A 12,945-nucleotide genomic window follows, 5' to 3' on the forward strand; every position below is an offset into this window, starting at 1 on the left:
AAAGTTTGGGAAAAAGTTGTTTGCAAAACCCTGTGGGAATTAAAAACCCAATAACCCTTTCCGATTTTAATTAAACCCTTTTAGGATGACCCTTCAAACATATTGGCCCTCCTATCAATGGGTTTAATATGGAAATTTATTACGTGGGTGCAGTGATATCAGGAATTTCTCTTCAAGAGCGAGAAAGAAAAAATATTGGGCTTCAATTTCAAAATCATTAATACCGGATTGGGATTATTATTGAAGATTTCCCATAAAAATCGAGCCGAATGGGAAAACTATTTCCAGAAAATGCACGTCACCTCCTCAGCTTTCCGTTCTCTAATCCTCCTCTTTAAGTTATCTTCCATTTACAGGCCACAATCGTATTATTGGATGCCAGGTCGTGAAAAATTACTTAGGACAAGTTGCAATAAGTTTCCCGACTTTTCCGGATAGTGGCCGGGCTTTCGGCACCTTTCTTCGAATATGTGACAGCTCTAGGAGTAATGAAATGAAAGTTTCCGTCCTTTTTTTGGGTGCGAGTTCGAACAAAGGAAATTTGCAAAATTCGTTAGTTCTGAACCCGATCACCAAACCTGTTAGTTATTTACCACTTTGATAACATATGGAGGACATAATTTAATATATCTAATATCTGGAGCGTGCGAGAGCGAGACAGGGTTTTAATGTTTCGGGGCGTCTCATCGGAATAGCATTCCAAGAGGATCACGTCCAAGAATACTCAAACTCAACACAAGTTCCATTGTCGCAGGGTTATCGCCTGCAGGAGACATGACTTGTTAAATGTGTTTGCACTGCTATCCGAGCCTTTCTCGAGGATTTACAAGAAAACTTCGTTACAAAGGCGTACACCCTAACGAAAATTCGAATAAATGGGAATATAGCAGCTGCGACTAGAAATTTGTTTTAGTTAATTTAGTTAAGCGTGGTCGAATTTCTATCAGATTAAAATACATGTAAATACGAACTATACTCTTCAACTAAGCAACTGCAAGAAATCACTTTTATCTAGAACCGTGCGCTATAGCTCTAGCCGCACCGATTCAAGTGCGGAAAGTAGTATATTACCGCACGGCGTGGCGTAATGAAGGGAAAAGCACTGGTATACGGTAATATTACTCAACCCCACGTCGTAGGGGCAAAGTATGATACTATAGTCGCATTTTTTTTCTGTAAGGAGGTTTCAATGTTCTTGCAGTATTTGCTTAGGTGCTAGGGCATCTTTTCATCACATATTTTAATAAGTTGAAACAAAATAAAATCAAATCAACTAGAGATCTTTCTACGAAGACGCAGAAAGACAATAGCAAATTTCCCAACTATTTTTTTATTGTTGCAATTTTAGTTCTAAAATTGTGGATGCAATCTACAATTCTATATGATATCCACGGTCAGGCATCAGATCGGTTGTTTGGTCTGCGGGTCGGATGGTCGATCGTCCTGTGCATCGGTCAGTTGGTGGTCTGTTGGTCAATGGCAGATTAGCCGATTCTTGGTTGGTCGATCTATGCATTCCTTGATCCATCGATCACTCAGGCGCTCATACTACTGATTGGTCGAACTGGGTAATTAAATAAAAGATGTTAACTTTTTGAAAGTACCCTTTAAATTTTTTAACCTTCCAAAAATCGACCATCTGCCAAGCATGCCCCGAGATATCTGCCAAAGTTCATTACATTACAACGATAGAAATGAAGGCAGCTGCCAAATGCAGAGGGTTGAAAACTGACAATTTTGCAAGGCGATTTTTTTTTAACGTGTATGGCATTGGGATTTTTTTATGAGATTTGTCAACAATACTTTAAGAAAGGGACTGAGAGAATCCTTAGAAACTTCAGGTTCTCCAGATTTGTCTCGAAAAAAGACATCTAGAGTGCTCTCCTCGTTTTCCCTTATCTCGTACTGTTGCCGAGATTTCCTATGTAAATATCGATATTTGCTCATCCTGTACCTCGCTGAACTAAACGATTATCATTAATTAAACAGTCTAATTAAAGCATGTTTTGGTAACGAATTCGAATTTAGATTTGCACTTAAACCTATTTATATGCAAGACTCGGGTTTAGGCTTTTCTAAAGTCGGTAATTTCTCAACAACCCCATTAATCTGCACCACGATTACCGTTATTTAACTAAATAGTTAATAAACGTCTTTCCTAGATTGCTGCTCGCTAACTTCCTCTCTAGACAAGGCCTTAGTTTATTGTTTGTCTGATGCAAACCTCGGCGTAGCTGAATGAAGACTTACCTTAAGGTGCAATTATTTCAGGGCAGCTTACGTACTTAATAATCCCTTGACAGGGGATATTTTAGATTTCATTTAAGGCTCAGATTCACCGTTCCATTAGCACATTTTTTTTGACCCGGTACGAAGTTTTTGTGAGCTTTAGAGAAACCTGACTTAGTAAAAGTTTTTGCATTAATAATTTTGTTACCGAAACAATTTTCTGGGCTTTATTTTGCTGGGAATGACAACGGAATTTATACGAAACATAATACCGATTAAGGTGCATTAAAATGCCGGCCCCAAACCGCTCTCCCTGTTAAGAAGAACCGAGGAAAATGCTTTTTCGTGGAAATGTAAATATTTGTTAGTTGCCGTTGCTGGAAAATGAGGTGAGGGTTTAAAATGTCGGAGTTTAATTTACTTCAATCATTTCTTTTTAATATGTATATGGCTAATGGTGCTGCCGCGATTTTGCCTAGTGTCTAAACTCAGAAACCTCAGGAGACCTCATCGTTATTTTGATGTTCCTATTAAGCTGCGGCGAAGGAATTATCATTATGTTAAGTAGAATTGCGGATAAACTAAAGACTGCAGCGTCACGGAAGAAAGTAAGGTCCTTTCAAAAACATCTTTAAACTTGTTAATTAACCAAAACACAATTCCTTTGTAGGTTTCGAGTTAATTATAATTGAATCATATTTCCTTTTTTGTATAGTAAGATAGCCTGAATTGACTCATAGCTTATCAGTCGATGGCAAATATTTTCAAGATGTATGAAATATTAAATAATCGTATCTTTCACATTGAACTGTAATTTTGATCTGATACACTTTTGGTTACTTAAAGAAATCTGGAATTCTAATAGTCTTTTCATAACTGATAGAGGTGCGCGTGCTCTTAATTTTGGAATTTAAAATACATTTTCGTAAGCTGGTCGGGTGAGTTAATTATTTGCATGGAAAATCTTTTTTAAGCGAAATTTCACACTTCAGTCCTTAAGCAGTTTACTTCATTGATAAAGAATAATAAAGGTCAAACGTATAATCTGTATTTTTTAACGTAAATGTGATATCTGGTAGGAACAATATAATAACCGATATTTATATGTTGTAAATCAATTTAATGGTTTTCTTGCTAAAATGTTGTATAATTCCTAAAGCTGAACTATGTTGTCACTCCTAGCTATTTTTATCACACATAGACAACACACATCTTTGAGTAAGACCAAATCAATATTAATCAAAATAAATATTGATATTTAAGAAAGGCGAAACTGATATGAATTATTATCTACTGGAATGCTGCGGAAACCTCGGTGCAAACGGGATGCGCTCAGTGTAAACACAATACGCAAGTTAATTTTTTGTTGGCACATTAAACCCGAAGCGGAAAGAATTCCAAAAATCCAAAACAAACACAGATGCAGTCGCTAGAGCGAATCGGGGGCTCTCAAAACGAAGTGTATCCTGGGAGCTCGCAAGGGTCCGATACGGACCGTATATCCCAGGAGGGCTTCCTCCAACCCAGATCAAAGAAAAGGGGCAGAAAACCTAAATTTACCCCTTCCACACCAACCACATCGATACGAGAAGTTACAAGGCCAGCGTTGGACTGATTAACAATAACCACAACAACGCCACACAACAACAAAAATGCAATAATCACAAAACCACACAATCCATCATTCTCCCACTCAATAACGATCACTACAACCTCCATGACCATCTCCAGAGTCGAATTTGCATTAAGATGGAAGGAACTCAATTCAAACGGAGATGTTATCATCAAGCAGGAGAAGAATTTCCTCCTCAAAACCAACAATGATACTAAAGCCTTAGAAACCCTACAAACACTCATTAACTAGAAAGTGGTAACGGCAAACAAAATAACACAGAATTCTATGATCACAACACAAGACCAAACGCAATATCAGATAGCACCATCATATTTAGTGGTAGCTACAGGAGATAACAGACGACATGTTCTTAAAGAACCTGGGGAGACTGGACCTACAAACTAGGTTCTGCAAGAGAATTATCTTAAGACAGCGAAACTTTCCGACCCTAAAGATGAGACTTATAACTGAGGATCTCACAACATATGAAAAACTGATGGAGGACAGGATGGTTCACTTCCTGGGATGCGTCTTTAGAATAATAGAGAGCAAACCGCCAACACCAATACAAGTCCCATGCCACAAATGCAATTTGACCACAAGATAGAGGATTGCAAAAACCAGTGAAATATAATAAGTGCCAGGAACCCCATACCTGCTAGGAACCAATCCTGCAAATCGCCACTATCCAGAAGGTGTACTGCCTGTGGTTCGGAAGAGCGGGCAGCGTGGTCTATGAAGTGCCCAAGAAGACTTACAGCCCCAATCGAAGCTATACCCAACGTAAAGATTAAATGCCTCAATAAGAAGTTTATTCAGAAATCCAAAACACTAATACAGGGCAACAGAATTCACGTACCGGTGACAACACATGACTACATAATTAACAAGTACAAACATCAACTAAATAAGACGAGCAACACAAAGAGAGAAGAACTTGTGTGGTCTAGACACACTTATGCAAAACTATAGACCAATTACACTATACCCGGTACTGAGTAATAACTTTGAACAGGCCATAAAAAGCAGACTCCAACAAAAGATCGGGAAACATATCCCAAACTACCAATTCGGCTTTAAGCCAAAACACTCGACTATACGCCTACTTTTTATATTAACGAACAACATGCAAACAACACAACTGAACGGAGGGAAAATGGCATGTCTATTCATGGATATCAATAAGACATTTGACAGTGTGTGGTACAGGAGTCTGCTATACAAATTGTACAAAGTTCAAACACCAAAATATTTACTATAAATAATTAAAAATCTACTTGAAGACCGACAACTGGAAGTTCTCATTGACACCAGTTTCTCCTTCCCCTTCTCAGCGGAACAAGGACTTCCGCAGGGTTCGTCACTCTTTCCTCTGCTTTACAATATACATATTGCGGCGACGATTAGTGTCTACATCTATATATATTGTGACGTTTAATGTCTATGAACGCGCATCCACGTCGCGCATTCGGTACGATCGCTCTAAAGAAATTCCTGTGCCTCTTGGCTATTGTGGGCAGGACAACCATCCTGTTGGAACCAGACGTTTTTTAATCGAATCTCTGGGGTATTAGTAATTTTAATTGAGAAATTAATATTTTTGTTTATTTCCGATGTAAAAATAAACAATGTTGTCTACACGCAAATTTTTAATAGCGCAACTCAAAATTTATTAAACTATTTGGCGAGCGATAACACACCTCCTTCGAAAGTTTTGGGTTTACTAAATTCAGTTCCCGTCGCCGCTGCACCACAGATCGTACCGGATGCGCGTTCATAGACATTAAATGTCACAATATACAGGGTGATTCACAATTTATCTATAAAATTTTACGGGTAGGTGTTTCATGAAAAACTAAGTCGATTTTGTAGGAACATTTTTTGGAAAATTCTTAAAACATTTTCGGAAAAAATTGTTAAAGTTTAACCATTGTATAATTGGACAATTGTAATGTTCCCGTTTTTCTGCAGAATCCCTTTTAGGTTCATCAACCTTACGTTCAATTTATAGTTGGGTCTTCCACGTGTCAATGGTTGGGAGCTGAAGACATGGGTGATCCGACTTAAAGGTACTTTTGTTTCACCCGAAATAAAAAAGCGAGCTTACATGTGTAAGCAATTTTGGCATTATAAATTGTTACCCTATATAGGTATATAAACATATGAAATTTTAGTACTGAGTATTAGTACTACAGTGGCTTGTGTAAGTAACGTATCAGATGTTTATGTGTTAAGTGCAGTTTCTATAAATGATCGAATAGATTTCCTCGTCTTGCGTATTCTGGGATGCTGAAATGCCTATTATACGATAGTGTGTTTCATCGTCAGTGACCTTAATTTCAGGATGTTTTTATGCCAAAGTTTTAATGAAAAATTAATTAAATTTTTTTTATCAGTCTTGTGGCGTATTTGTACCTCTTAAGAGTCAATCATTTAGTAATATTGCGCAACAAAAGTTGATATTTGGTGATGTTTTCCTGAACAAAAACAAACTGTACATTGTACTGAACTGAGAATTGATCCCTTATTGGTTTTTACTTTTTCTAGAAGACGATTATGACTATTATTAGCAGCTTCCAAAACAGGGACTTCGGGCGACAATGCACATCTTGATTCGTTTTTTTTTATATGTCCTGTGTGTTGCCATCTCTATAGATGAAAATTTGAAGAAGTTTTAGTGTAAGAATGATGTACTAGACAAATACCATTAAATAAATGCGCACATTATAGAACTAAAGAACGGAATTCAAGAATTCCTGTTTCATAATATTGTCGTTCTAAAGTGAAGACATCAATTCGCTGGCATTTTTGGTCTACTACATTATTCTCATTGAACAGAAATTTTACATTTGCCGTATCATTTACACTAGACATATAATAGCTTTTGCCTTATTTTTAAAGAATGATGTAATAGATATACCGTCGCAATTTGCGTGATGCTGCTTCATTGGGTTATAATATTATAGATTATACCGTATACCGTATACCGCATCAGTAAACACACAAAAACCCATGACATATATTTTCGATAAATCTCGATAAAGTAGACCTCGCGATAACACTGGAATTATTATTTTACATTGAATTACATTAAAAAAAGCCATTTGTTATTGCTAACAAGTTTCCCCACACGAAGTTTTATTAAAATCCCTGGTAAGACTTTGCCTTAATTAATAAAATAACGGGTTTTTATTAACACTTTGACATCCAGTATCTTGAAAACCAGACAGTCTTTTGAACTTGCAAATCAGTCCTCTCGAGGGAAATTTGGCGTCTATGGAATTTGCAACTCAGTCCCCTAGCTAAAAATTTCTCTTCAGGTGTAGGTGGTATTTTAATAAAAATTCATTCAAGTTAAATTGCGGATAATATGTCTTTTTCGAGTCCCTTAGTTGTAAAGAAACATACTTTTCTCCATTCGTAAATTGCAATTTACTCGTGAGATATTCCTCCCATTTCTGTAAAGAAAAAAACCATTTAAAACTTCACCAAACATTTTTTTCTAGATGCACAAAACTCAAAGAAAACCATGAGCCCCATAGTTGAGAAAATTGAAGAAATCCCTCCTCTAATTTTAGGGGAATCACCTCATTGGGACGTCAAAACTCAAAGCCTCTATTTCGTGGATATTCCTGGAAAATGTATCCACAAGTACACACCTTCAACGCGTCAGCATGCTAAAGCACCTTTGGGTAAGCAACAGCAAGAGAGAAATTGATTTGGTCTCAATTATTATGTGATTCTAGATCAAACTCCTTCTTTCATAATTCCAATCAAATCATTCAAAGACAAATTTATTGTTAGTCAAGAAACAGATCTTGCGACTTTGAAGTGGGATGGAGTTTCTGAAAAAGTGGAACAAATTGAGAAATTGCAAGGATCAGACGTTGATGCTGATAAAGATGGTAAATTTAACGACGGAAAATGCGACTCTTTGGGCAGATTATGGACAGGTAAACTTCATCCTTTTTTGTTGTAAATATCGCAACAATAAAGTAAATTTAATAGGAACTATTGGGATGAATCCGACAAATCAAAAAGGGGGATTTGGAAAGCTGTATTCATACCAAAACTGCCTGAAAACTCAATTGGAGAATATTTCCATATCCAACGGAATGGCCTGGAATGATTCTACTAAAAAGTTTTATTATATTGACAGTATGTCCGGACTCGTGGACGAGTATGAGTTTGATCTCGACAATGGAGTGATTACTCCAGGTCTCTATTGAGTCTTGTCGAGTATTTTTCCCTGAAATATATCGAAGGTTGTTTCAGGTGCAATCAAAAGGAAACGTATGTTCATTACTGATAAAGTTAAAAACTTGCAGGAGCTGCCTGATGGAATGACTATAGATACCGATGGTAATATCTGGGTTGCGGTGTTTGGAGGGAAGAAGATTGTTAAAATTAATCCTAGCAAGCCTGAGGTTGTCCTGCAAACCATTGAAATCCCTGCAAAACAGGTATGACTTTTATTCAAAGTGGCAATATTTCAGAATATATTCATAGGTAACCGCAATGGCCTGGGGAGGCCCAGATTTGGATATATTATTCGTGACCACTGGAAATACGCCATTACCAGGATACGTAATAAACGCTCCAGGTGATGGGTGTCTGTACAAAGTCACACAAGTGGGTGCCAGAGGATTACCCCCCAATGATTTCGTCTTGTAGAAACAGCTCTGAATTTATACGCTTCACAATAAATCCTCCATTAGCTAAGTAATTGCAATACTAGAAATTCAATTACATTTGCAAATACCTAAGCATCCAGATCATTTCGCGCTTTATTGGATATTTACCAGCACGTAAAAATGCCATACCTTTTCCAAGTTTATACAGGCACTTTATCGCGTTTTACTACTTTCTGCGCCCGGAGACAAGTTTACACGCCCTTATGCGGATCCATTAGGTATATTTGGTTTTGATACAGACCCGTTTTCAGCAAAGACCTTAAAACATTTTACGGCTTAAGCTCAAAATGTGTTTGTGTTCTTTGTGTCTTATTCCACCCCAAGCCTGAGTAAACTTCAACTATCTCCATATGTGGAGAGTACAGTTTGGATGTGTAAATTCGAAGATTTCCACTTAAGGCTCGGTTTTTGTTAAATTAGGCATCGAGCAAGGATGGGAAAATTAGTGGAAAGTTCGATTTAGATGATCCATCTCCACATTTTTCCACTCTTTCCATTCTATTTAAACGTTTCTTCTCCAAGATCGAAAACTTTCGGCATTACACCAATGAACGTCAGCCTCTATAATGTCTCTTATTTGGTCTAAGAAGGACAAATCTTGCTTCCGAATTGCTATAAAAGCAGTGACGCAGTTAAAGTCGAAGTTGATAGCAAGCCAAAGCTCTATTTTTCGAGATTTACCAATGCCGCAAATTTTATGAAATTGTAACTTCCCAAAATGGACCTTTCACGCCAATAAATTTCGAGTTTAGGTTTCAGGATGAAGTTTGAGTCTGCTGTTACATTGTATCTAGGGAGTCCAAATACACTTTATGGAAGACTTCGGGGGTAATGTAAAGGGCAAGGTAAGTTGAGACTTAAAAAAATGTGTGGCTTTGTCTTGTAACAGATTTCCAAATGTAGCCTGACCACAACTGACTTTAGAGAACTTACTGATGATGTTTGAGCCTCAGGAGGAAAATTGTACGTAAAAATAAATTTTGGCCTCTCAAGATGTATTTGGGGTGTCTAACTTTGGACGAATTCGGGTGACTATGGGAATGAAGTTTAAACACAACTTGCATTAATCTCCCAAAGTGCCATAGCAGTAGGTACAAAGACTGGTCTAACCCAAGCAGGCCTTAAAGGTTTAGGATGTCACCCGAAATCATATTTCTTATTTGTGTCTTAATTTGAACTGAGAAATTAACTTGCCCACGAAAAGTTTCTTTAGTAAGTAAATAGCGTAAAAATTATATATTTGAGAAGTATTCTAAATCCGGATCAAGCCTCAATGATCATAGAGAGGATTGTGAGCGTTTTTCTATATCCCGATCACATCTTAAGGAATACGGATGACAAACAATTTTGAGGGAGAAATGAGGTATCTAGAGAAGGAAAAGTGTTAACAACAACATCGCGAAATACGAAAATGGTAAGAACCAGTTGTTTCAGCGCTGTTATTTCTTCTCCGTGTTCCGCAACTTTTCAGAAAGAGTAATTCGCTTCGAGAAAGAGATTTAAGACAAACGCTGTTGGGGGAAAAGTTTTTATTCCTATACATCCGTCTGTAAATCGATTTCAACTTCGCAAAGATAGGGAATATTTAATTTAAATATATATGGGAAAAATTGCGTGGGATTTAGCTGAGCCGCCATGTTTACGTTCGCCGAAAATTTGCTAAACTACGAGAGAAACTTTTGTTTTTGACACGAGATAAATCGGACCGAATTTATAAAAAGTTAACTGCATATTATTTGAAAAGTTGTCTCGCTTCGGTCGTCCACGAGATTCTAAAATGGGTCCTATCAGGACCTCTATATTTCTCCAGATATCGTAACAAGCGAACTTCCAGCTTTGCCTGGTATTATCTCTTTTAAAACTTTTATATGGACAAAAACCCGTTTCTTGACAGTGGTTTATCGTGGGCTCCAATAATGGTGCCAAACATCATTTATCCCTTTTCTTATCGACAATATATCGATTAGAATTATTGCTTTACGTTCAGAGCTCTACAGGACTATAGCAAAGTTTTCCATTGTATTTACCTGTCAAAGGGAGTTTTTTTGCTACAAGAAAAACTGAACTTATGGGGGTTTTCATCTAAGACACAATGGAACAACAAATAACAATAAAAACAGTCCAGCCTAGGCTTTGTTTGGTCCATTTTTCTCTGGCTTGAATTTTTTCCTAACCTCAATTCATCATATTTAGGCTTTTATTGCTTTTGGGGACAAAAACGGCGTCCTTCTTTGACCAGCCTCGCTTGTATGGGAAAATATGTTTTTTGTTTTAAGTTTTAAAATTAATTTATTTGACTGGAAAATTGAAATTTGCTGTTGTGGTGTGATAAATTATATGGCAACCCGGTATTTGAGGTCTTTGAAAAAAAAATTCAGAGCAATTTTTCTCGGAGTAACTAGAAATCAAGTCTGACAGAAAATAGAAATTACCTTAGTAACCGTCCAATTTCTACATTTCCAAAACCGCCTGAAAACCGACCTTAATGGTAACACAAGATTTTCAATAATTTCGCAATAATCGTCAGTTTCATTCTCTTTGCATGAATGCCCTATGATCCATTGGTAAGGAATTAACAAGAACTGGGAAAATCTTAGCTCAGCGAATTGCTTAAAAAAACTAAATTTAATCCTTCAACGATGCGAAAATTGAGTCCTGTAGAAACTAGAAACTAGAAAAAAGAATAGTGAAATATTAGCGTTGGCATGAAATTCACTTGCCAGAGTTCGAAAAACTTTTCAGGAATACGAATTGATCATTTTTCTAGGTGATCATAAATTACGACAATTCGAAGGGGAGGAAGTTTGAAGAATAAGAATCTGATCTGACCGAAAATGGAAATTGTAACAACCATCCAGCTTTACAAGTATCGCAGGTGTGCCCTATGAGCAATTTTCCCCAACGTCGTAAATTGAAATTTAAATTAACTAGCAGAAATTTCTATTTGAATAGAGGACAAGTAGGAATTTTTACTAATACGGTACTGGATTTTATGCTAAACTAACTTCTTGTAAATTAATTTTGTAATTAACTAGTGATTGCATGAACGAAGCGAAGTGGAAATGATCACTTTTGCGCAGTCGGTGGGAAAATAACTATTTTTGTTTTCAAATTAATTTTGTCTATGCGACAAAGCAGTAGATATGGTGTGTGCTGTCAAAGAACGAAAACGGGAAGAAAAATGTTCCATACATTAAAAGGCGAAAGCGGTGAGAATTGAATTATTCGAAAAAGAGAACTTAAATGGATGCAGGCTAGGAGTGTTCATCTCTCACTCTGTCATTTCTCTTATAGCTTTAGCCAACACAAGAACCTTTATCTATTGCCGAAATACACTCTGTGGCATTGAAAGGCAATATTTCATCCCCAAGCTCATACAACTTGCACAACATTTCTGCTCACGTACTCACACAAATATTATTGAAACACGTAACCGAATCACATTGGAGACGTCTCATTTCCGTCAGGAAAGTAATATATTATATCCCGGATTGTTCTAAGCCAAAAATGGACAATATATCAATGATTTGCCGTAATTTGTTCCCCACCATTGTTGTACTTTTCAGTTGAAGAGGACTCTAAAGATCCGGCCTTTCTTTGTTATTTAAATGCGCTTCAAACTTAATCGATTGAGGTGGGGGATATTTAAATTTCTATCTTTCCCAGAAAACACTCTTGTCCCTCATGACCCCAAATCCTTACCATTTCTCCATCTGCATCGCTATTTTGCATAATTCGGTCGAAATCCCATTACAATTATAACAAGTTTGTTTGCTCGAAAGTTTGAGGCTTTATTAAGACCGTTTCCAAATACAATTTAAATAACCTCGTTAAATTATTAAGAAACTAAAAGAATGATCCGATAAAATAGAATTAAAAGTGTTAACCCGTTTACCGCCACGTGTGAGGAATATCTTTTGAGAGCGCCCTCGATAAAATCGATAAAGGTAATTGCTTTTCAGGAGCTCTTCATCACCTCTTTAATGTGAATATTGCAAATAACCCTCGAGGTGTTTGGAAAAGGAAGAGACAATATTTTTCTTTTGAGGCTTGATGATTGCGTTTCTTTGTGCCAGATACACCGAATTGAATTTTTCTTCTGATTAAGTTTTGAATACTTTTATTCCTTCTACGCCCTTATTAATAATTATTACTACAATCGTAAAAATGCAATTTTCATACTTTTAGCCAAATGGCGGTTTGGTTAATGGCCATATAATATAAATGTTAATATTTACCATCGAGTTATTGAGTTATGGTAATATTCCCCTAATTTGCTTCCTCATAATGCGTCGGTAAATAATGCAAATCTCGAAAAAATAAAACTGATATTCCTCAGGGGTTTATTTTATGATCCCAATAAAATATTCGTTTTATCATAATCGGATAAAGGGGGAACATAACCCG

General features: G+C 36.7%; 1 protein-coding gene across 1 annotated transcript; it reads left to right on the forward strand.

Annotated features, from left to right (window-relative positions):
• The first annotated feature begins 5,898 nt into the window (after positions 1–5,898).
• Positions 5,899–8,570, forward strand: LOC136413391 (regucalcin-like). The gene is made up of 6 exons (XM_066396923.1): positions 5,899–5,913; positions 7,351–7,536; positions 7,591–7,797; positions 7,853–8,062; positions 8,120–8,307; positions 8,354–8,570. Exons 2-6 carry the CDS (start codon positions 7,374–7,376, stop codon positions 8,516–8,518), a joined length of 933 nt encoding a protein of 310 aa, XP_066253020.1. The 5' UTR covers positions 5,899–5,913; positions 7,351–7,373; the 3' UTR covers positions 8,519–8,570.
• Positions 8,571–12,945: the final 4,375 nt, after the last annotated feature.

The sequence above is a fragment of the Euwallacea similis genome, chromosome 14 (assembly GCF_039881205.1).
Source record: "Euwallacea similis isolate ESF13 chromosome 14, ESF131.1, whole genome shotgun sequence".
In the NCBI taxonomy this organism is placed as follows: domain Eukaryota; kingdom Metazoa; phylum Arthropoda; class Insecta; order Coleoptera; family Curculionidae; genus Euwallacea; species Euwallacea similis.

Bases quoted from the DNA above. Each gene is read 5' to 3' on its own strand.
- LOC136413391 (XM_066396923.1), top strand. From the start codon at position 7,374: ATGAGCCCCATAGTTGAGAAAATTGAAGAAATCCCTCCTCTAATTTTA. The intron at 7,798-7,852 runs GTAAACTTCATC...TAAATTTAATAG, and splicing joins TTTGGGCAGATTATGGACAG to GAACTATTGGGATGAATCCG. The intron at 8,063-8,119 runs GTCTCTATTGAG...AGGTTGTTTCAG, and splicing joins CAATGGAGTGATTACTCCAG to GTGCAATCAAAAGGAAACGT.